The sequence below is a fragment of the Pseudorasbora parva genome, chromosome 24 (genome assembly GCF_024679245.1).
Source record: "Pseudorasbora parva isolate DD20220531a chromosome 24, ASM2467924v1, whole genome shotgun sequence".
Lineage (NCBI taxonomy): Eukaryota > Metazoa > Chordata > Actinopteri > Cypriniformes > Gobionidae > Pseudorasbora > Pseudorasbora parva.
The window spans coordinates 11,218,541-11,242,957 of NC_090195.1; the positions used below are offsets into that span (position 1 = coordinate 11,218,541).

Sequence of the window (24,417 nt, forward strand, 5' to 3'; positions counted from 1 at the left end):
AGAACCGGGTACCTTGAGGGATTCTGTCTGCAGGCCCAAGCCCTTGGTGCAAAGCTCCATGACGGAGTACGAACAAAACGTGTCTCTGACCCGGAACTGACTGACAGCCAGCAGCCACAGAGCGGGGTTCACCTCCAGCTCGGACGGGGGAATCAAGATGGACTGATGCCCTGAATACACACTTCACCCAGTTGGAAGACACAGAGGAGAACACAACGTTACCACCACACAACAACACAAGAGCAGAGGAACCTGCCCACCCTGACAAATAAGACACATCGGGAAAACAACACATCACTCAAGCGAGACAGGAGCTGAGTGCACACTTTACTCTAGAGAACACACAGCACAGCACAGCATAAACACACACGCACACGCACACACACACACACAAACGCAGCACAAAACGAAGAGATTTCCAGGCAGCGGTTTTGCTACTGCAAAACTGGTTCAGTATTTGTTTCTCATCAGCCTGAATTGCTGAATTGTGCATGGATGATTGAATTATTAGATATCCAAATAATTAAACGAATTTATCTAAATTGTGAAGATTTAAAATAAAAAATGTGGAGCTTGAAGTTGTGTTAAAGCATTATTTATTTTATTTTCTGTACAAAAATCTGTTACATGAGTTGGAAAATGGATATAACTTTACATAGACAAGGTTATTTGTAATTAAAGGGTTAGTTCACCCAAAAATGAAATTGATGTCATTAATGACTCACCCTAATGTCGTTCCAAACCCGTAAGACCTTCGTTCATCATCGGAACTTGAAGTCTCTTGAAGCATCGAAAATACACTTTGGTCCAAAAATGTCAAAAAAAACTATGATTTTATTCAGCATTGTCTTCTCCTCCATGTGTGCCTCCAAAAAGAATCAAACGGTTAATGAATCAGTGAATCGATCAATGATTCGGGTCGCCAATGTCACGTGATTTCAGCAGTTCGAATCGCGCCAAGCCGTTTGAGTCTTTTTGGAGGCACATGGAGCAGAAGACAATGCTGAATAAAATGGTAGTTTTTGATATTTTTGGACCAAAATGTATTTTCGATGCTTCAAGAGTCACATATGGACTACTTTGATGATGTTTTTATTAGCTTTCTGGACATGGACAGTGAAGTGGGCATTGACTGCATTATGCTCTGGGACTAAAATATAAAATATCTTAAACTGTGTTCCGATGATGAACGAAGGTCTTACAGGTGTGGAACAACATTAGGGTGAATCATTAATGGCATCAATTTCATTTTTGGGTGAACTAACCCTTTAAGTAAATACAACCATGTTTACATAAGTCTTTTAAGGGTGTATTCACACTTGTAGTTCAGTTCGCTTGGAAAATTTGGTCCAGACCACAAAAAAAAAAAAAAGTTGTCCTGGTCTGCTAAGCATTCACATTGCCATTTTTAACACTGAACCTAAAGATACCAAACCTAAAGGCGTAGGGAAATGTCCACCACCTGATTGGTTGGCTTTTTTGACGTCTATTTCAAAGCTGAAATTACCAAACATCCAAAACAATGCTGTGTGCTGGGCTAAATGCACTCGTATGTCTGTAGCTTACATATGATGGTATTTTGACCAGCTGAGTACTCGTGAAGAGCTTATTAAATGTGTAAAAGAGTCAAAACAGTGACAGGAACCCCTCACACAAGCGAAGATCTGCTGCGAGGAGACGCGGTTCTGATGCCTGCACCGAATTGTGATGGGCAACATCATGACTACGATGAGAAACCCCTTTTGAGGATCGCTTCTTGTGACATCATGTCCTTTTTTTTGGTTCGTATACATGTCTTTGGCTCGTGTTGTGTTTAATGTCATTGGAACTGCACCAGTTATTTTGGAAACGGGCCGAGACCGCCTGTTTGGTGCGCACCAGGGTTCAGATAGTAGCTAGCGTTCACTCTTATTAGGGATGCAACAATACAGTTAGTCCACTGTTCAATACATACCTCGGTTTTTGACAGCTCAGAGATGTACAGTAGAATTTAAGTATGAAATTGAATGAATAAATGTAGGTTTAATAAAATTAAAACTACATAGTCTTTAATATACAATTTTGTTTAAAATTTTGTTTAAAAGCTACTGTATTATTACTTTATTCACGAACAGTGAGTAATTTTCTCTTTGTCTTTTGTTGTTTTATTAACATATTTTAAAGTTGAACTGTCCCTTTAAGGACAAGCGTTCACCAGGCTGTGCTGCTGTCAATTAAAGCTCTGCTCGTATCTCATATACAGACACACGCGATTTAACTTCACTAGAGATAACCGACTGTGTTATATATGTTAAACTTGTGTGTATTTGACAGTATTAGCGCAGTAAGACTACGTACCAGATGTACCGCAATAAGAGAGTGATCGCCAAACATGAACCAAACATGCCAAGTGTGAACACCCCCTGAATAAGTTCAAAAGAGTTAAAAAAATCATTGGCAATTAAAATTCTGTAAAAGTAAAGTGTGTAACAAAAATATACAATGAAGAAATAAAAATGTGCCCATATACTTTTATTCTAACTATAGAAATTGTACAAACTGAGGCATATGGAAAGCATTTTGGGGGGAAACTGAGCTTAACTTGTATTAAAATCTAACCATTCCTTTAAAATCAACAATGAACAACATTGCAGACACAACATGAATGAGTTCATAAAGAGAATGAGTGCTTTGTTTCAAGGATAAATCTTGCTTTTCAAATGGTAAAGTCAGATGTGAGTGTGGTGGTCTCTCACCTGCAGAGGCACCAGAGGACAAAGCCGAGGCCACAGTATGGATCCAAGCAGATGGCCACTTCACGAGAGGGATACAACTCACACTGGAGCTTTATAGAGCGGCAAAAGGCACTGGTGGCTGTGTGGGACATCTAAGAAATAATATAAATTGTATAAAAAATATTGTATAAAAACATATCATTATATATTTGTTATTATATAAAAAAAAACTAAATTTCACATGATTGTGCTTTATTTTATTCATAATGAGACCATGAGGAATGATGAGTTTATTAGTTTGAAGTAAAAATGCTAGCAGATCTAAAAGTGTGGGGTTGTAAAGGATTTCCAGGGGACTGAATAGATCAGTTCTTGGTCAAAGGACAGAAGAACTACACAATACTGGGTGGTCGCCGGCGCCGCAAACACCCATGGCTCATATGACATTAGAGCAGCAGGCTGTTCAAAACTTGGTTTTCAACTCTTAACAATAAAACAGAAATGCTCCTCTGTGCACATGACACCTGATCTCAACTACTGTAAACCGAGAGGGTTTTCTTTCTGTTTTTTTTTTTTTTTGTATTGGAGAAGTTAAGAGCAGGGGTTTCTCATTTCACACAAAACAAAAGGATAACTCCTCACCTTTACTCCTGCAAGCATCCCAGTAGTGGAGACGCTGAAGTCCAAGTAAGCCAGCGTGTCTGGGTTGGAGGGTTTGTAGAGCTGAGGGGGCTTCTTCTTTGGCAGATCATCTTGAAAAACACGTTAGATATTAAATGAATGTGAATTTGCACTTTATTGAAGAAGTCATCTGCCGTCGACCCACTATTACCTGTGTCCAGGACAGGAGGCCACATCCTGACGTCCACGGCGGCAGACGCCTCCTTCGACTTCAGGAGCTTGGATATGATCTGGGTGGTCATCACACACGCTGATCGGCTCACCTGAATAGAAATTAATTTATTAGCGACTGTTTTTATTCTTCTTCATAAGTCATATACTACATAGGGAAGGGTCTCAGGTCAACACTTACCTCCACAATCATTTTCACAGTGGGCAGGGTGGTGGCGATGTTCTGGGGGTGTGGTGGTCGCACTGTAATTGGTACACAGCCGGCATACAGGCATCCGTAAAAGGCAGCAATCAGATCTATACCTGTAAATTATAAACATATACTGCATTTGTAGTATAGAATGTTTTATCCTAAATGAGAGGTCTCAAACTATCAGTTGCCCTTGATTTTGTTTTTGGGTCTACTAGAATAGGTTTCATGCTTAAATGTTCAAACAACACATTATTTTTGTCATATTTTACATTGTGGCAGCACCTCTCTCAATGTTTGAAAATGTCACGCCCCTTACCATAACCATGAGTTTCAACAGAACTAACAACTCAACCAGGCCTCTCCCCTGTTATTTGACATATACCTTGTGTAGCGAACAGCATTGTTACATTGCTAAAGAAAGTTGTAAATGTAAAAAAAGAAGCATAATAGTAGTGTTAAAGGGTTAAGTTCACGAGAATAGTTTTTGTGCGCAAAAGCGTCAAGAATAGTTTTTGTGTGCAAAAAAACGAAATAAAGACTTATATAGTGATGGGTGGATTTCAAAACAATGTTTCAAACGGTTATGAATCAGCATATTGATTCATGATTCGAATCGCCAATGTCACGTGATTTCAACAGTTTGACAGTTTCACGCGCGATCCGAATCATGAATCAATACGCTGATTCATAACCGTTCTAAACATTGTTTTGAAATCGGCCCATCATTTGTTTTTTTTGCGCACAAAAACTATTCTTGTCGCTTCATAAAATGATTGTAGAACCACTGTACTGAGAATGGCTTTTTAACAACGTCTTTAGTGCCTTTTAAGGCTCTTGGGAAAAGATCTTCCGAAGATGAACGGAGGTCTGATGGGTGTCGAACGACATTAGGGTGAGTAATTAATGAGAGCATTTTCATTTTTGGGTGAACTAACCCTTTAATAATTTCTAACCATTATAAACCATCAAAGCCAGATTGTAATGCTTTTGGTGTCCTACCTAATCTTAGACATATTTACTGCATGCTAGTGGTCCCCAGATCATTTGAGACCCCTGGTTTAGAGTATAATAATGTGAATATAGTGGGACTGATCACAGATTTAGAGCTGACGGAGTCGTACCAGGCGGGTACACCAGCGCAACGTGATCACCATCCTGTAGGTGGCCTCGCTCCATCAACATGGTTGCTATCTTCTCCGCCCGCTTATGCAACTGAAGACACGTCAGTGAGCTCAGGACTGCTCCCTACGTACACATACATACACAAACGTCAATGACACAGTTTCCTCACAGTTCTCTAGTCAGGATGACTTGTAACAACTTTTTTATGGAGGGCATGTGGTGTTCAAAATAGCCTCCGATGACAAATGGTTGCAGATATAGTATATTTAAAAAAACGTATCCCTTTCAAACCAGGGCAAAATCATTTATGATATCAATTCCTGCTCCCTAGAGGGGGGAAACGGTGCAGAAACTGAGATATTTCTTTGTACACTTTCTAATGCACAGAGAATGGCACCAGAATGGTAGTGGTATTCTTTAATAAAAAAATTAAATAAAACTTAAGTAAATTATATTTTTCTGACTGGATTCAGTGGAAATGAATCCTTATTAATCCTTCTTTTTTGTGGTCTTTTGTTGTTTGATTAACATTAAAACACATTAAAAAGACAGCACGAGGCAGAAATATTACATTATAATCTTGGATTATGCAGCCGACATTATACAGCTCAGTACCATCAGGCTACCCGATGTGTCGATGGTTGTACATTGATAATAAAAATAATAAAAAATCGACCGATACATCGGTGCATCTCTATAAATAAATAAAAAATAAAAAATATATATATATATACTGCACTGAAATAATGACCCATTTTTTAATATATATTTCATATTTATTTAATAAATAAACACATTGTACATTGAATTTTATATATATATATATATATATATATATATATATATATATATATATATATATATATATATATATATATATATATATATATATACACATATATATAAATATATATATACACACACACACATACACACATATATATATATATATATATATATATATATATATATATATATATATATATATATATATATATATATATATATATATACACACACACATACACACATTTTTATTTAAAACACTTTTAAAGAGATGCACTGATGTAATGACTAATTTTTTTAATATATATTTGATATTTATTTCATAAATAAACATTAAATAATTATGTATTTAATAATACTTACCGTTCAAAAGTTTGGCGGTCATTAATTGTTTTTTTTTTTTTTTACATAAATGTATACTATTATAAAGCAAGGAAACATTCTGTTTCAATTCAATTGATAATGATAGAAGATTTTCCTTTCTAAAATAAATGCTGTTCTGTTGAACATTCCATTCAAACTTATTAAACAGCATAACTATTTTCAATATTTATAATAATAAGAAATGATTATATTATAATGATTCATAAAATGATTCACAATATTAGAATGATTTCTGGTCATTCTAATCATGTGACACTGTGTGACATAATGCTGCTGAACATTTTTCACAGGAATAAATAACATTTTAAAATAGAAAACAGTTATTTAAATTGTAATAATATTTTGAATGGATCTTTGGTGAGAATAAGAGACATCTATCAAAAACGATAACAAAAATCATATGGACCACATACTTTTGAACGGTAGTGTATTTACAGTATCTACATATCTTACTTATTACATGTCATACCCTTGAGCTGAGGAGGGTGAAGAGCACGTGATCCGGGGTGGTCTGGGCTCTCCACTGCAACACCTCAGACAGGAAGAGGAACTAAAGGTGGAAAAAGGAAGCTTGTGATGATTATTACCAAAGTAATCAAAAGAGATTACATGTTATTCCCAAAATCTGAAATCAGAAAATGTTTAAAATGTACAGCAAAGTTTTTATTAAAATATTTGCATATGAGTAGGATAAACAGGTGGGTGTTAACAAGTCTAATTACCCTGATTCAATTTATAATTTTGCCAAATACATAAAAGAAACATGACATTTGACTGTAACTGTGAAAACAGGATGCTTTTTTTGCAATTAGCAAGACCTGTTAAAGTCATTAGCAAGCAGTGCGGGTGTTATCTTAAGGTTGGAAGTAAATTACCTCATCGCCCAGTGTTATTCTCACATCGGATCGCATTCCTCCTCTTAAAAGCATGAAATACAACTATTTCCATTCACTCAGCGGGCCCGATTTTCATAGGTATGAATGGATGGAAGCAACGCAAACAACAACAACACAAGCTTTGCGGTGCAAAAAATGGAAAAGGGTCATGCATGGCTGTGATTCCTTGAGCGGCGCAGATGGCGGAGGTAACATTTGTTGGTGTCAGACAGCGCATACCCATGCAGGGATGGAAGGGTGTGAAGGAATGAGCGAAAGAGAGAGGATGAGGAAGGCATGCAAGAGACAGCAGCCAACAACTGTTGCGGCCCTGTGCATGTGTGTGCATATTTGAGCGAATGTGTGTGAGCATATGTGGTTTGTGTGTGAGGCCGACAGCTGTGTTCCTGTGTTAGAGTGTGTTAAGGTTACGGTGCTGTGCACAGCAGACAGGCTGACGGCATAATGGCTGCCATCTTTCAGCCTGAGAGGGCAGCATAATGGATTGTATTTGCGTCGAGGTGGCTGATTGACAGCAAAGCAAAACTAAAAACATCAACTCAACACTAACGGCACAAAACCAAACCAGCCCTCCCAAACAGAGCCCATCGTTTAAAATCCTTGCTTTCCAAAAAAGTAAGCATAAAATGGTCAAGTTCTGGTTTGGTGACACAATGGCTTAACAGTTTCCGAGAATGCTCTCTGTAGGGGTTGGGTATGAAACGACTCTGGCTGAGAGGAAGAGGTCTGACAAGCCGTCAGGGGTCAGTTCCTTTACCACAAATCCAGTAGGGACAATTACTGCGTGCCACACAGGGTCCAAAATGGATGCTATGCAAGCGCCAAATGTGTGTAAAAAGTTGGCCGGTAACTTTATAATTGTAAGATTGATTATCTGACCCCCGCTGATGTAAGTGACACAAACGATTCAAATCCACACCAGCCATTAAACACAAAACATCTGTTGCGAATCACCCGTCGTCAAGAAACTTGGAAAATGTACCATCAGAGGTTCAATTAAGAGGCCTAAAGTTATCCAAATGGTGATACGTGTGGAATATCCCAAGCATTAAGCCACCAAAATGAAAACAAAGAGAAAAATCACAATACGTCTTCCAAGTTTTTGTGACAGATGCAGGAGAATGAATCATCTCATAAATGAGCTGAGAAAATTACCAGAGGTAAAAAAAAACTTTTTTTATAGACAGTTTCTACTGTCTATACATATGAAAGCCAATTTCTGACACTAAATACAGAAATTAAAAGAGTAATTGCGACTTTTTATCTCAGAATTCTGAGAAAATTGTTTTTTATATAAACTCGTAATTATGATTATTACTCATAATTGTGACTATATCACACAATTGCGAGTTTATCTTAGAATTCTGACTCTATAATTCGCAATTGTGGAAAAAAAAGTCAGAATTGTGATTTATATCACACAATTACGAAATTCTGACATTATATCACAATTGCATGTGTTTATATCTCAGAATTCTTACTTTATAACTCGCAATTGTGAGAAAAAAAGTCAGAATTCTGACTTTATATCACACACAATTGTGAGAAAAAGTCTGAATTGTGACTATAACTCGCAATTGTGAGAAAAAAAGTCAGAATTCTGAGATTTTAAAAAAAAAATCGCAATTACTCTTTTTATTGTTTTATTTAGTGGCGGAAACGGACTTCCATATTTACATGCATCTTTTTATATATATATATATATATATATATATATATATATATATATATATATATATATATATATATATATATATATATATATATATATAAACACACATATTCAAACCAAAAATGTTATACAAAAAATGCAAAATGTACTTTCTTAACTTGTAAATATTCCAATACTCCTGGCATTTTTTTCTCAGTTTTTGGATATAGCAATTATAAAGCACCCTGAGGCAGCTTTATGTATTGAAATGCCTGCATTAAAGACAAATATGTGCCAATTTCTGTGCATATTCTTGGCTGGATGGGACCGGATGGTTTGCTGGAGGTGGGGAATGAATGCGAGGGGAGGGCAAATGAATGGAGTGACAGATGAAAATCGAGGCCCCATGATAACACACACACACCTTTCTTGCCTGATCATTATCTTCAATCTGGCCCAGATCTCTGCCGCTGGCCTGAGCGATCCTCTTCCCTGAGACCAGGTTTCCCACCATCACAGAGGCGGGTCCGATCTCTGCAGGACCGAGCACAGGAAAACATCACAAACAAGCAGACGACAACACACGCCAAATTTCTGGCACTTCTAATTGCATACGACATCTGAGGTGACCTTGCCGCAGACAGACCTGGCTGTTTCTGTCTGGGTTTGGGCAGGTTAGTGACGCAGGTGTGAGGGCACATAAGGACGTTACAGGGATGCAGGGAGCCTTCCAAAAACAGCTGCTTGGTCTCCGATAGGTGGATCCCTCCCAGCGGAGTCTTGGGAAGGGTGTTAGCAGGCACCAAAGCCAAACAAAACACCCCCACGTTGTGGATGCTGTCTATCGCCTGCAGAAAGAGACACATTCGAATGTCAGGTGAGGTTTAAAAATAGAGTTCGTAAGAAGCCCAGAAGAAGCTGCCAGCTGAGATCTGATGCAGCCGCTGACCTTTACCGATGCCTCAGGGAGATCCAAATTACCAAATGGGAATTCAGGAAGTGGAAGAAAAAAATACCATATTTGCAAGATTAATGATCTACAACAAAAGAGTGGAATGTAACCGTCTGGGTAGGTGGAAATGAAGGCCAACCTCCGTGCCCGAATGCATCTTGTTATTTTTACATGCCGGTAAGGACTCGTAAAGTGCTGACAGAAAGTATGCAGGTCAGCAATAGCGTGATCTCTAATTCAGTTTGGATGGTGACTGGGGTTATGCAGCGATTAAGGTGACTCCCGTCAGACTGGACGTGAATAGCAAGTCGTCGCTGCCTGAATCGATCGGTAAGGGTGGGTATGAAAAGGACAAATACCTGCAGTACACGGCTCATCCACTGGAAGCTGTCCTCTTCTGTGGAGTCCGGCCGCTGCTCGGCTACAACCACAATTCTCTCATCATGCAGGACTGTCACAGAAAATACCGCTATCCTGAAGATGAAGATAAACAAGGGATATCAGAGCGACTATGGAAGTAAAACTGTGCCACTGGATTTTGAATTCTAATTTTTAGCACTGAATTTTTTTACATCGAATTTTTAACACTGAATTTTATTTTGCATCTAAATCAGACTTTGAATTTTAAAAGCCATCGAATTTCTAGCTCTGTTTTTTTTTGACTATGAAATTTTTTCAATGTTTTAAAAAAATTCAGTGTAAAAAGAAATTCAACGTCTCAAAAAATTCAGTGTAAAAAAATTCAACGTCTCAAAAGATTCAGTGTAAAATAATTCAACGTCTCAAAAAATTCAGTGTAAAATAATTCAACGTCTCAAAAGATTCAGTGTAAAATAATTCAACGTCTCAAAAAATTCAGTGTAAAATAATTCAACGTCTCAAAAAATTCAGTGTAAAAATATTCAGAGTCAACATCCGGGTAACCAAGGAGAAGCAATCGATCCCTGTATCAAATCATCCAACATCCAGCCAATCATTTACGCTCCATTGGTCATGAGTAAACTCACTGAAGCGCCATCGTGTGTGTTCTGAGCCATGCTGCTGAGCTCTGGAGCTCACCTGAAGTGAACTTCCCCGCCAGTGCCGTTTCTAGTCATAGGCAAACTAGGCGGTCGCCTAGGGCGCCAACAGCTGGGGGGCGTCAATGAGCCCCCGCCCCAACAAGATTTTTTAGTTATTTCATATATATTTTATTATTAATATTTCGTACTTTTTCTATTTCAAGGCATTATGATTAGTTGCGATTATTGGAGTGAAGTCGCCATGGTGATAGCTGCTGTAATGAAATGAGATCATGTAGAGGGCGGCAGGGAACGTCGTCATCCGTGGCATTGTAACGCTTGTGTCCGAGTGAACAATGCGGATAGCTCAGTTAATGTAACTGTAGTGGATGCAAACACGGAGGCGATTAACATCAAACAGATCGCACTTTATTCCCCGCTGAACTCTCATCACAAACTCCCTTTCCATCCACAGCATTACATAATAAAACAAAATAACTGTTAGCAACAGAAAACAGAAAATAATCCCCACACATGGGAGCTCAAGACTCAGTGCGCACATTCACAAAAGGCAGACTTCGTTTGCAGGGAGCGCTCGCAACTCTTAAAGGGGCCACACTATATTTCTACTCGTTACAGCGTGCTTTAGTTTCATCATCATGAAAAGGTCAAAGCCATCAGGGGCTCAGTATCGTAAAAAGAAAGCGAAATATACAGGTATAGCCTACTTATTGGTTACTTGTTCTCTATAAGCTGGTCCCTCTATCATAACGTTGAGCAAAACATTACACTGAATATTAGTACTGGACGGACCACACGCCATGCTCATTTCAGGTGCAGAACATTATAGCAGTTAATTTGAATAATTTTTTTTTTACATCAGAGATAGCTGTTTAGTGTAAATTGATCAAGTAGGCTAATACTGTCATAACCATGGGCGTCACTAGGCCCTTTTTTATGAACTTATGCATCAGCCCCCCCTAAAAAAATATGTGATTAACCTTTAAAACATGAAACTGGCGCAAGGCTTCGGCTACTGCTTCGTCCCGTCTTTTAGTCTTTGTGTCACTGTGTTCTTCAATCCGCAGCGGCGCCGAGTGACATGGTTTTCAAGCTATTGTTATCTAATTTTTTGGCCTTCAGAACATCTTAAAATACACATATGTAGATCATAGAAATCAAATTTTTCTCGGGGGAGCATGCCCCCGAACCCCCCAACATCTGTGATCTCAGAGATAATAAACCTAGCTACATTATTCGATTAATGCATCTACAATATGCCCATGAAATAAGGAAGTCATATTTACTTAATAAGTTGAAGTAAAAAAAAAAAAAAAAAAAAGGGGGGGGGGGGGGGTGCAACATATGAATCTCGCCTAGGGTGCCAGAAAGGCTAGAAACGGCCCTGTTCCCCGCCTTCCTGTTTCAGCATCACATGACCAATGGAGCGTAAATGATTGGCTGGATGTTGGATGATTTGATACAGGGATCGATTGCTTCTCCTTGGTTACCCGGATGTTGACTCTGAATATTTTTACACTGAATTTTTTGAGACGTTGAATTATTTTACACTGAATTTTTTGAGACGTTGAATTATTTTACACTGAATCTTTTGAGACGTTGAATTTCTTTTTACACTGAATTTTTTTAAAACATTGAAAAAATGTCATAGTCAAAAAAAAACAGAGCTAGAAATTCGATGGCTTTTAAAATTCAAAGTCTGATTTAGATGCAAAATAAAATTCAGTGTTAAAAATTCGATGTAAAAAAATTCAGTGCTAAAAATTAGAATTCAAAATCCAGTGGCACAGTTTTACTTCCATAAGCGACCCCTAAAACATCTGAAACCAGGAACAAGTGGCCAGAATCCCATCAAAATCAGTATTTAAAATTATTTTTATTTAAATAATTTTAATACTCAATAATTACATCAACATTTATTAGTTATTATTATAACTAATTAATAATGAATATATATAATTTTTTAATATAAAAATATTAATTGTTAACAGTACTAATTTAAATAATTACCCTTTCACCGTTGAGAGACCTTAATCTCACTCTCTCTAATAACTGGATTCATAACTGCATTAGTTTGCAATCATGTCTCAAGCCTCCATTACTAGCTTTAAAAAAACTTTTAGGAATTAGTAACGGAGACATAGTATGAGATGTGTAAGAAATTACTCTAAAGCCGGGCCTACACGGTGTTATTTTTGCTGTCGTACGAACTCACAGGCAAATTTTTTCTCTCTGGAAAATCGTGTGGACATTGTGGATGCTCGTATGGTCGCGGCTTGCAGAATGTGAGATGAATTATGAGACGAGCAGCTCCTGGCGATAATTTCTAAACATGAGTCGGCCCGATTTTTACCAGCATATAGACTGTCCCCCATTTGCCAAATCATGCACAACCACGTCACAGGGGCTAGATCGATGAGTTTTAGGCTGCAACCATACAACGTGCAATCCATGCTCTCACTCACTCACTCACTCACACACCTCACACACCTCACTCACTCACTCACTCACTCACTCACTCACTCACACCTCACTCACTCACCTCACTCACTCACTCACTCACTCACTCACTCACACACCTCACTCACACACCTCACTCACTCACCTCACTCACACACCTCACTCACTCACCTCACTCACTCACCTCACTCACTCACCTCACTCACACACTCACTCATTCATTCACTCACTCACCCACTCACTCACTCACTCACCTCACTCACTCACTCACTCACTCACTCACTCACTCACTCACTCACTCACTCACTCACTCACTCACTCACTCACTCACTCACTCACTCATTCACTCACTCACTCATTCACTCACTCACTCACTCACTCACTCACTCACTCACTCACTCACTCACTCACTCACTCACTCACTCACCTCACTCATTCACTCACTCACTCATTCACTCACTCACTCACTCACTCACTCACTCACTCACTCACTCACTCACTCACCTCACTCACCTCACTCACCTCACTCACTCACTCACTCACTCACTCACTCACTCACTCACTCACTCACCTCACTCACTCATTCACTCACTCACTCACTCACTCACTCACTCACTCACTCACACACCTCACACACCTCACACACCTCACTCACTCACACACCTCACACACATCACTCACTCACCTCACTCACACACTCACCACTCACACATCTTGTACGAGCTGCTTTAATGCGATTATCAAGTTAACAGACTCTTAGCGTTTGCAATACCTCACAACCTCCCGAGTGTCTGAATTCGCACAGTGTATGTCCAACTTTACACACAAAAGCATTGAAAGGACAAAAACCTGCCAAATGTCTTGAAATCTGAACAATGTCTTGAGGCAGTGCCGTGCACAGACCTCCGCAGGGACAGGGTCAATAGCGTTCGGGGTGGTGGGGTCCCCTCGGTTGAAATTGCGTTCCGGGAGTGCGATCGAATTTCACTTTCAAAGGGGCAGGGGCTCAAGCCCCATCTTGGAAATGAAAATGTATTTTTACAGCTTTAGTTTTAGTTAGCGATAATAAACCTGCAGCGCTTATATTATGTTATTACTGTAACACAACTGGTGTAAAGTGTAAAGCTTTAAGAAAACTGATGAACAAAACACAGAGGCAACCGAAACAAAACAACTCCACCATGACATGCAGAGCGCACGCTCTTGCTCCTGCCGCCCCAGCAGGTGTTAAATCCATTTAATTTGCACTCAGCATGTCCCAAGCAAACAAGCTTGTGCGCTATATATACCACACAGTCTTCGATGACGAAGAATATGCTATCTTTGTTTGTTTTTAATGTGTTCTCACCTGCCCCTGTACACAAACTTCATTGGCTCCACCGCTAGTGCTGTGGCGACAATATCGTCAGCGTTGTGTCTCCGTCCACTCACCACCATCAGACCGTCCATCTTTCCTGAGACGAACACTAGCCCACCCGGGCCTATGAAGCCCAGCAGCCCTGTACGAGTGAAGGGGTACTCGCTGATAGGAGCCCCAGAGCTGGTCATGGGAAAAACCTGACAGCCAACAAAACAAAAGACAAAAATTAAGAGCAAACTATACATTTGTAAATGTATTACTTTATAAAAATGTGGAATTTCACTCCATGGCTATGGAGCAGAGGTTTGCACGGCCATGGGATCTACGGGAACTGACGCAACACGGGTGTGACACGGGACTAGTTTTGAATTGCTGAGTGCAGATGCGGGAGGAAAGATACTGATATGTGCGCAGGAGTAAGAAATGACTTGTGGGTTCCCACAAAATATAATTATCTAATAATAATCTAAGTTTGTCACTGGAGATTTAGTGTCGTGTGTGTGAAAATTTGAAAAAATAGCCTATAGACAACATAAGACAGAATCTAACCGGGGCTAAAAAATCTGCATAAACCTCTTTCTAAAGGCTTTTGTGAGCAATGTGAAAGCTTCACAAAATGTGAATGTTTCAGGTGAAACTGGAATAAAATAAAACCTATTTTTGGCGGAAGCGGTACAGAATCATGTTGTAGCGGGATTGAAAAATCCATCCCATGCAGACCTCTACTTTGGAGTCACTTCTCCCCTATTTATCATTACAGTGAAATGATCACTGATTGGTTGAAAATGTAAACTTTACATTTAGATTTAAACTTAAAATCTGTTATTTACACTAATAAATGATAGAAATTTTGATAGTTTAGTTAAAATATTTGCTGCACATCACTGGCCGAGTCCAAAATGTTGCATTTCAATGATCTGGCATTATTTTATACCGGAGGCTAGGGTGAAGTTTAATTATTTAGCTACCAAAAAATTAAATGAGGCACCTAAATGGTTTTGTATAGTGAATACTTCATACTTTTGTGGAAGCTAGATATTTAACTTTGCAAAGTTTTAATTATGGATATTTTTCTTACACAAATGCATCGCTTTTAAAAATGACATTTTTAAATATACTTTGATTTTATTAGTATGAAAGAAGAATGTCATATACACCTAGGATGACTTGAGGGGGAGTAAATCATGGGCTAATTTTCTTTTTTGAGTGAATTATCCCTTTAAAAGCCAAAATGACATTTTTCACCGCTAGAGGTCGCTTATTCAAAACAAAGGCGTAGCTTGATGATAACATGATTTCGCTGAGCTGTTATTATGCTGCAGACCAAGAAAAAAAAGAGCTTTAAACAATAAGAATAACTGCGTTGAGCTATATAAAAAGGATTCATTTTTTGTCGATTTGAACAGTTGCTCCCCCGTCTAATAATACACACAATATATTAAAGCATCTTCAGAGTTTCCATGGATTCTACAAAATAAAACCGCAAACCGAGGATAACGCGAGTATGCATGTCAAGAAAATATATAACATTGTTCTAGTGGTTTTGGGATATTTTTATCATAAAAAAGTAATAATAATAATAATAATAAAAAATTACAACTTTATAGTGTAGCTCACAATATTATATTGTATTGATATGCATCTCACAATTTTGAATTTATACCTTAAAATTGCGGTTTTAAATCTCATAACTGCAACATTTTATCTCAATTATGACAGATTCTTATAACTGTGACTTAATTTCTCATTCTCATATTTCCCAATTGTGACATTTTATCTAATAAATGCAACATTATATCTCACAATTGGGGCTTTATATCTTACAAGAGTAAATTTTGATCTCACATTTGTGGCGCTTTCTTGTAATAGCAACTTTTTATCATAGCGCGACATTATATTTCACATTTGTGATTTATTTCTCATGCATTATTTCACAATCACCTGTGTTATTTTTGTACTCTGAGGTGAAAAAATGCTTCAGATATCAGACTCATGTGTAAATGGCCTATTCGTTATTTTAGGGCAATTTAACAAATAAGCCAAAGAAAAGACTTTGATCTGAGCACTTTAACATCAGCTCGAGCAGAGGTCTAGGGTTTGTGGGTAGGAGAATCTACAGCCAAATCGATCTCGCTCTGATAGGACACAAACCTCAAAGGTGTTTTTTGTCATGCCCGAGAGCCCATAATATGACATTCCCGTGGCGATGGAACACACACACAGCTCTCCGATCTCATCTGTTCGGCACAGCTGAGGAACTCCCTCTGGTTTGACCACACACATCAGAGCTGCACATACACAACATCAATAAACACATTACACACTTTATAAAGCAGTAAATACAGCACACAGAGAGAGAGGCGTACACATTACACAACACCCTTCTTTGATGGCTCTTCTTTAACGCTAAACATACAACAGTATTTACAAAGGCACATGAGACTTTCTCTGAACCTTTCATGCATGTACATATGTGTACCTCCTGGCATCACAGTGCCCACATCCTGTACGGTGAGTACGGACAGACGCTCCTCTGAGTCCACTCTTATGACACTGTAGCTCAGACCCTGCATAGACAGAACTCCTCGACCCGGTGGCTGGTTACTGTCATCTGTGGGCCTAAAACGAGAAATAATATGCAAGATCAGACCAATATGTGGAATCATGGATGTGGATCCAGTGTCACATTGACACTAATGCAATGTAAAAATGAATAGGAAGCTGATTGGTCCCACATAAAAATGACCTCTAAAAGCTGAGCTAGAGTCTGAGCTAACAGAGATGTTTGGCGAGGTAAAGCAGACATCCAGTATGGTTTTCCGGCCTTGACCCTTACGCACACAGATTGTTCCAGATTCTCTGAATCTTTGGATGATATTATGCACTGTATATGATAACTTCAAACTCTTTTCAATATTTCTCTGAGAAACCATTTTCTGATATTGGTCCACTATTTTTCACCACAGCATTGGGGGAATTGGTGATCCATCTTGACTTCTGAGAGACGCTGCCACTCTGAGAGGCTCTTTTTATAACCAATCATATTGCCAATTGACCTCATAAGTTTCAAATTGGTCCTCCAGCTGTTCCTTATATGTACATTTAACTTTTCCGGCCTCTTACTGCTACCTTTTTGGAATGTGTAGCTCTCATGAAATTCAAAATGAGTCAATATTTGGCATGACATTTCAAAATGTCTCACTTTCAACAGTTGATATCTTATCTATATTCTATTGTGAATGAAATATAAGTTTGTGATATTTGTAAATTATTGCATTCCTTTTTTATTCACAATTTGTACAGTGTCCCAACTTTTTTGGAATCAACATTTGTATGATCAACATTTCTTGTATGTAATATTTCTTTTTTCTCACGGAGCCTGTTACAATGCATTCAGACATTGCCTCTGTGAAGGACATTCGGTCAAAAAGATGTATCTATCTTAAAAGGTGAGTTTTTTTCAAACAGCCGCCATATGTATGTGTGTCTGACTCTTTGACACTGTCTGACAAAGTTTTGGAACAGAGCAGAAGTGCAGAAATGTTGAACCAATCATCCAGAGCTCTGAAATAAAAATGAGATATATAACGAGGAAGGAAATTATTACCAGAGCAAGAAATATTCTGTGAACCACATGAGCCAAACCAAATGAGCACAAAAGGTGAAAAATGGGGTTACTATTAGTTTGCTGGGTGAATCCACGAATGACAATGATGTCACTTCTTTAATGAGAGAAACAGCAGAATTACGTTTTTTTTTTTGGTCGCCTTTGAAACAACTTTTTCCTCTGACTTCACTAGATGGTGATGTTTTCTTCTATGACACCAGGCTCTTTTATTAGCTTTTTAATTCATACCACTTTTTGTTAAAATTCATACAAGCTGTTCTCATCCTCAAATTTGTCATGAGAGAGAGAGAGAGAGAGAGAGAGAGAGAGAGAGAGAGAGAGAGAGAGAGAGAGAGAGAGAGAGAGAGAGAGAGAGGTCTGTAAAAACGTTCAGCGATAGAGTTAATCCTGTGGAATTGTGGAATGAAAACCATATGTTCTGCGTTCTGTCACGAGTTTGATTCGGTCACAAAGCAAAGATGTCAGGACTATTCAGGGCTGTAATTATGGAGGCAGCCTAAAAAAACATTATTTTCTTGTAAATGGTTTTGGAAAATTGCATTGAAGACATACACAGACTTCGGTGAAGCTCTCTCGATGAACCATTAACTTCAATCTGTCTGTCTAACCAACAGAAAATGGGTTGTGTCCATATTTCCACAATTGTTCTGAAGTTTTTGAAATACGAAACTCGTAAAAGGGACAGAAAGATCTAAATGTTCTGAATGGAAGTTTGGATACGAGTTGAAGTTACAGGGTGAGTGGTCAATGTGTCAGCACTCCTCCTACCTCCTGATGGCCACGGTGAGGGCTTCAGCTGAGCTGGCACATGGACAGATGACCTCTGGCCGTAGACCTTTACTCTGGAAGACATTGAGGAACGCGTCGCATGATGAGATGGACCCTGCAGAGAAGGAAAGAGAACATTACGTACTATAAATGTGACGCCTGCCTCATAAAACATTTCAAAAAGTTCTCACTTTCAGAGGTGTCCTAACATTGTACAGTACAATGGGAACAGAGCTCTTAAAGGGACAGTTCACACACACAAAAGAAAAACATCCAGTTTAAATGGGTCCTAAATCATAGCATTGTTGCATTTTTTCATGACCAACCTTAGAATTGAATAGATTGATTTTGCTACTGTACCTTTAAGATGTGTAGCTGTAAATAACTTTTATTGAGATATATATCAATCTGGGTGTCCATGTTCTAATGCCATACTTCATGTTAAAAATGGAAATATTTTTAACTATAATAATTATAAACAAGCCAATTTTTTTACATTAAATGTGTTGCATTGGGGCTGGGGTAATAATTTAATTATAAACAAGCACATTTTTCTATAAAAATATAATTATTGCAATGCAATATAATAAGTAAAAAAAAAATAGAATTGCTCATTACACTGATGTCATTTTTTCTTATTTAAAATCAATGTCTAATACAGTACAATACAAGATTTATATACACTTTAACTGAATTATTTAATACATTTAAATAATATATAATAAATATTGATTTTACATTGCAGTAATTTTATGATAAAATGAAATATTATTAGTCCAAATATAAGCTTTATTTTCTTTAAGATTCATATTTTTTCTTCTAAAAATGTATTTCAAAAATTTGACCTTCTATAGCAGTGGTCAGGAACCTGTAGCTCTTTGACAAAAATGGTGTGGCCCGCCATGTTTTTCACCCTTCACCAGCTTTTAATCATTAAAAACTTTTTCCATTACCTTTGTTGCAAGTTAATGAAGTGTCAATTTATGATAATATTTCAAATTGTTCTGACCTATTTGCATATGCAGTGCTGTGCGCAACACCAATCGATGTTATGTTTCGATGCAACTGTTTGGAAATGTCAACTATTTTGACTTGCATATCTGATTCTCTAAAAGTTCCGTTCACACAGCAGCTTACAGAAGTGGCTCGAAAATATTCCACATAAACAAACATTCACAAGTCCGTATTCTATTATCACGCTTGCCATGAATATCACTTGAAACCATAGTGACAGTAAAAGGCAGCTTTTAACCTGAGGAGAGCGAAACATTTGAGTCGCACATGACACAAAATATGTCGCTCCGATGGAAGACAGACACAGCTTATATCTCTCTCTGCAAGGTGTAAGTTTGTAATTTGTCACTGCCATAATTAACTAAACTGTATGTGAATTCAACCATATTAAAGGATTCAAATACAGAACTCACAACAATTTAAAGTGACTGGTTGGACACACACTCATACTTGAATATGTGGTTTGTGGGGACTCTCCATAGGATGGTTATTATACTGCACAAACTGTATATAAAATCCCCCTACATAACCCTACCATCACAGAAAACTTTCAGCATTTTTGGAATTTCAAAAAACAAAACAAAACAATGTTTGGTTTGTTTTTAAGGACATTTGGACAGAACAGGAAGTACCCTGGAAGTTTCCAGCCCCTGTTCTATAGCCTTCTCTTTTTTTCTTTTGAATTGAAATATGAGTTTTGTGAGATTCCTCGAAATGTTCTTGGACTTGAAAGGGATCGTTGTGTTATAAATGTTCAGCTATGACTACATCGTACATTGATATATTAATCTCAAAAACTAAAAAAGGTCCCATTTGACCCCTTAAAACCGTTTTCCTTCTTAAATATTCCATCAGAAACGCAATGACTGTATCTTACTGGCATTTACTTTGGCATTTGGATGAAACAGGCAGCAGAAGGAATGTTTTGTCCTCCAGTGTGTCCATTTGTGTATTATATATCTGTATAAGTAAGGAAAATGGCTTCTGGGCATCATCTATCCTGATTCGTCTCTTCTGTAAGTTATAATCCCAGAGGGCATATATGAGTGCATACATTTATATTACACACTTATGTATGATGCTTCTAGCTTTTTTCAGGGTGCTGGGTGTGTGAACAGCTGCTTAAAACTCAGCTTGTTTCCAGTCAGAGGAGTATTTCAAGAAACAGGTGTGAGAGGAAGAGTTCATACATAAAAGGAGAGCGAGAAGAAAGAAAGAAAGAAAGAAAGAAAGAAAGAAAGAAAGAAAGAAAGAAAGAAAGAAAGAAAGAAAGAAAGAAAGAAAGAAAGAAAGAAAGAAAGCTCACATGGGTTGGATCCGTCGGCCACCACCAGCATGCGCAGGGAGCTCAGGTTGATGTCTCTCTGATCTCGGTGAGCGACTAGAGCCCAGTGCATATCCCTGGACTTGACACAAGCCACTTTACCTACACACAAACACACACATTTCCTATAAAATCACAGGAATGGTCATGTAATGCACATACTAAACTGTATCAAAGAGCACTGTCACTTCTATACGACTAATTCATGAAACATAAGCAGAACAAATTTCTGAGTAAACCTTTAAAGGTCCCGTTCTTCGCGATTCCATCTTTCAAACTTTAGTTAGTGTGTAATGTTGCTGTTAGAGCATAAATAATACCTGTAAAATTATAAAGCTCAAAGTTCAATGCCAAGCGAGATATTTTATTTAACAGAAGTTCCCTTTCAAAGCCTAAAGCGAACGGCCGGTTTGGACTACAGCAGGAAGTGCAGGGATGTAATGACGTCACTAGAACCGTTTGTTGACTAACCCTCCGCCCACAAGAACACGCAAAATAGGGGGCGTGGTCTTGTTGCTCTCCCACGTGGAGAAGAGCGCGCATTCAGCGCTTGCATCTCCCTGTTATGGTAAGAGGCGGGACCTTTCCGGGCAAAGTGCGCTAAGCTGCTGTCCAATCACAACACGGGAAGTGCTGGCCCAATCAGAACTCGTTACGTGTTTCTGAAGGAGGGACTTCATAGAACAAGGAAATCATCAGGCCGTTTTTAGGACAGAGAAAACAGCGCTGTACAGATAAGTCAATTGTGCGAAACATGAACTCATGTTATATTGCAGACTGTAAACATAATCAAAGCTTTGAAAACGCACGAAGAACGGGACCTTTAATGATACCAAAGAGTTTTTTATTTTTTACTCAGAATTTTGTCCTGTTAATGATTGATGAAAAATTATCTGTAAGATTAAATATTAAGACTATAATGTCTATTCATATCAAGTCTAAAATTTTAGCACAAAAAATATACAGTATTTTAAAAAGTATTTTTTTTAAAAAAGACCAACAATGCATACAGAAAGTCAAAAAACGTATTAAAAAGTGATTTGTTTTTAATGACCTTACAAAGTTTGATTAAAACATAAAAATATGAGAATAATATTTTATATATTTTAATGTTTTAAATATAAAGGGAACTTGGTTCAGGTGTTTAGCAAACAAAATTATTCTAAAAAAATGCAAACTAAGATTTTATTTTACTATGCAAAACAAAAATATAGAAAACAAAGTTCACCGGAAAACACATAGGGTACATTGACTATAACATAATCAGTTATTAATATTTTGTTGGTTCTCTCTTGTTTTTGGATGTGTTTAAAAATGTCCTTGTATGACTGCTTGCCAAAAATGATGTCTGCACAATTTGTGTAATACTATTTTGTTATAAGGACTTGGAGTAAACACTTTTGGTGATAAAAATGACATCCAGGGTGTAAATAGTTTTGGTGAAAAATTTTGATTTAGTTTAAAAACTGGCTGACAGACCTTTATATTGACAAACTTTCTGGATCCAGGACAGAGGGTTGACCTTCATCAGGGAGTAAGGGATGCTGATTACATGCATCATGTTCATGACACTCTGGGGAAGAAACAGGAAGTGACATATTACCCACCTGAATGTGGAACACATGACCAGTTGTTTACATAACTTTTTCAGAAGCATGACTTACAGTCAGGATTCCATGCCACAAACCCACATCCTTTTTAAAATCCAATACATTCACTATGATTTCAGCTGAAAGACAGAGAGAAGAAAGATTTACTATATTATTATTATCCGCAAAGGACAGGGGACTGACCTAGAGGTGTAATGTGGTGTGCGTGTGTTCTTATTGGACTCACCTTCTGTGTATCCACAAGACTGCGTTAGGGCCTGGCAGTGTGTTAGAAGTGCGATCCGTGTCACGGTCACGCCCAAAACACTCCCATCTTTACAGGTCTTATACTGTAAACCAATAAACAGTGTGATACAGAGCAATCATTAACAAATATTCATGTAGTAAATCTCTTTACAAACACAGTTTGCATGGCCGTTAACGCACTGTAAGGGTGAATGTAAAGAAACCTTTGAAGAACATCCATGTCATGCTGAATTTCAACTTTCAGGACAATTTCAATTCACATTACCATAATGCCTGTAGATATATCACTTTGGAGGTTTTTCTTATTTCTCATTAGATTCTCATTACTGAAATGAATTAAGTTACAGTAGTACATGCCATTGCTTTTATTAAAATTGGTCACATGACCTACAGGGGACAATTCTGTGTCCTGTTTCAGCACGTGTCCATATTTTCTTCAATGAAAAGTGCATTTTTCACTAATTTACGTCCAGTGACCACAAAATTATGAGTCACATTCACTGGTAAGTTAAGAAGTATTTTTAAGAATTTTGATTATATATTCTAATATTTTAGAGGAAAAAACAAAAAAAACGTGTGTTAGCTCATGGCAACATTCTACCAAAATGGAATCGCATAAGGTATCCATTGTATCCAACAAGACACACTAGGTTGGATACAAATATAGCATATTTGTAAGGAAAAGAGTTAGATAATATATGCATTCTTGCATGATTTTGCAATGCACTTATAAGAATAGTAATTCACATACTATAACTGCACTTATTATGATCTCCACATTTTCTATAGCGCTTAAAAAAAAAGGTATATAACACAACACCAGTTGATGAGGGTGAGTATAAGATGTCATACTGTGATGATGTCATAGTGACAATCCGGCAGGGATACAGTGAGGGTGAGATCGAAGATGGAGATGAGGATGAAGATGGATATGATAACTTGATATGATGGTTTGGTAATTCTTGTGTTTCCACAGTGTTGCCTGAGAGCAAAAGCTGTATTTGAATATTAAATACGAAATTTGTAATACATTAAAAACTGGATAAATCTGTTTGTTCAATAAATATATTTATTTTTTATACATGAAAATGTCAAATGTTTAAATAAAAAAAAATAGCTTAAAAAAATAGTTTTAAATGTTTTATTGATATTGTTATAGTGTCCAATTTTAAGCAGGAAAAACTAAATCTTCTTTGTAATGCTTATTGAAATCATATTGTGTACCATAAAGGCATTTAGGCATATTATGTAATTAATTATTATTTTGTTACTTTTAATAATACTTTTTTATACTATATAATAAAAAAATGCTTGAAAATTGTAAAATAATTAGAGAAAATAATACCTGTTTCATAGCATGTATGTAAATAGTTTTTTTGTAATTATAAATAGGAAAAATGTGCTTTTTTGAAAAATACATAAATAAATAAATAAA

The 24,417-nt window shown here is 37.5% G+C and overlaps 1 protein-coding gene across 10 annotated transcripts in view; it reads right to left on the reverse strand.

Moving 5' to 3' along the window:
• dip2ca (disco-interacting protein 2 homolog Ca) overlaps positions 1-24,417 on the reverse strand; it is a 139,870-nt gene that overhangs the window by 14,578 nt on the left and 100,875 nt on the right. For 5 of the 10 annotated variants that reach the window (XM_067434681.1, XM_067434675.1, XM_067434679.1 and 2 more), the window contains 18 exons: positions 22,963-23,065; positions 22,791-22,855; positions 22,606-22,699; positions 21,109-21,228; positions 18,789-18,903; positions 16,872-17,011; positions 16,544-16,680; positions 14,381-14,589; positions 9,910-10,024; positions 9,245-9,446; positions 9,023-9,132; positions 6,521-6,601; positions 4,881-5,004; positions 3,748-3,869; positions 3,547-3,658; positions 3,357-3,466; positions 2,736-2,866; positions 13-181 (listed from right to left, as the gene is read on the reverse strand). In XM_067434681.1, the coding sequence (XP_067290782.1) occupies positions 13-181; positions 2,736-2,866; positions 3,357-3,466; positions 3,547-3,658; positions 3,748-3,869; positions 4,881-5,004; positions 6,521-6,601; positions 9,023-9,132; positions 9,245-9,446; positions 9,910-10,024; positions 14,381-14,589; positions 16,544-16,680; positions 16,872-17,011; positions 18,789-18,903; positions 21,109-21,228; positions 22,606-22,699; positions 22,791-22,855; positions 22,963-23,065 (2,259 nt within the window). Of the gene's footprint in view, positions 1-12; positions 182-2,735; positions 2,867-3,356; positions 3,467-3,546; positions 3,659-3,747; positions 3,870-4,880; positions 5,005-6,520; positions 6,602-9,022; positions 9,133-9,244; positions 9,447-9,909; positions 10,025-14,376; positions 14,590-16,543; positions 16,681-16,871; positions 17,012-18,788; positions 18,904-21,108; positions 21,229-22,605; positions 22,700-22,790; positions 22,856-22,962; positions 23,066-24,417 lie in introns of those variants that run through there. The other 5 variants (XM_067434678.1, XM_067434677.1, XM_067434676.1 and 2 more) reach the window with 2 other exon arrangements.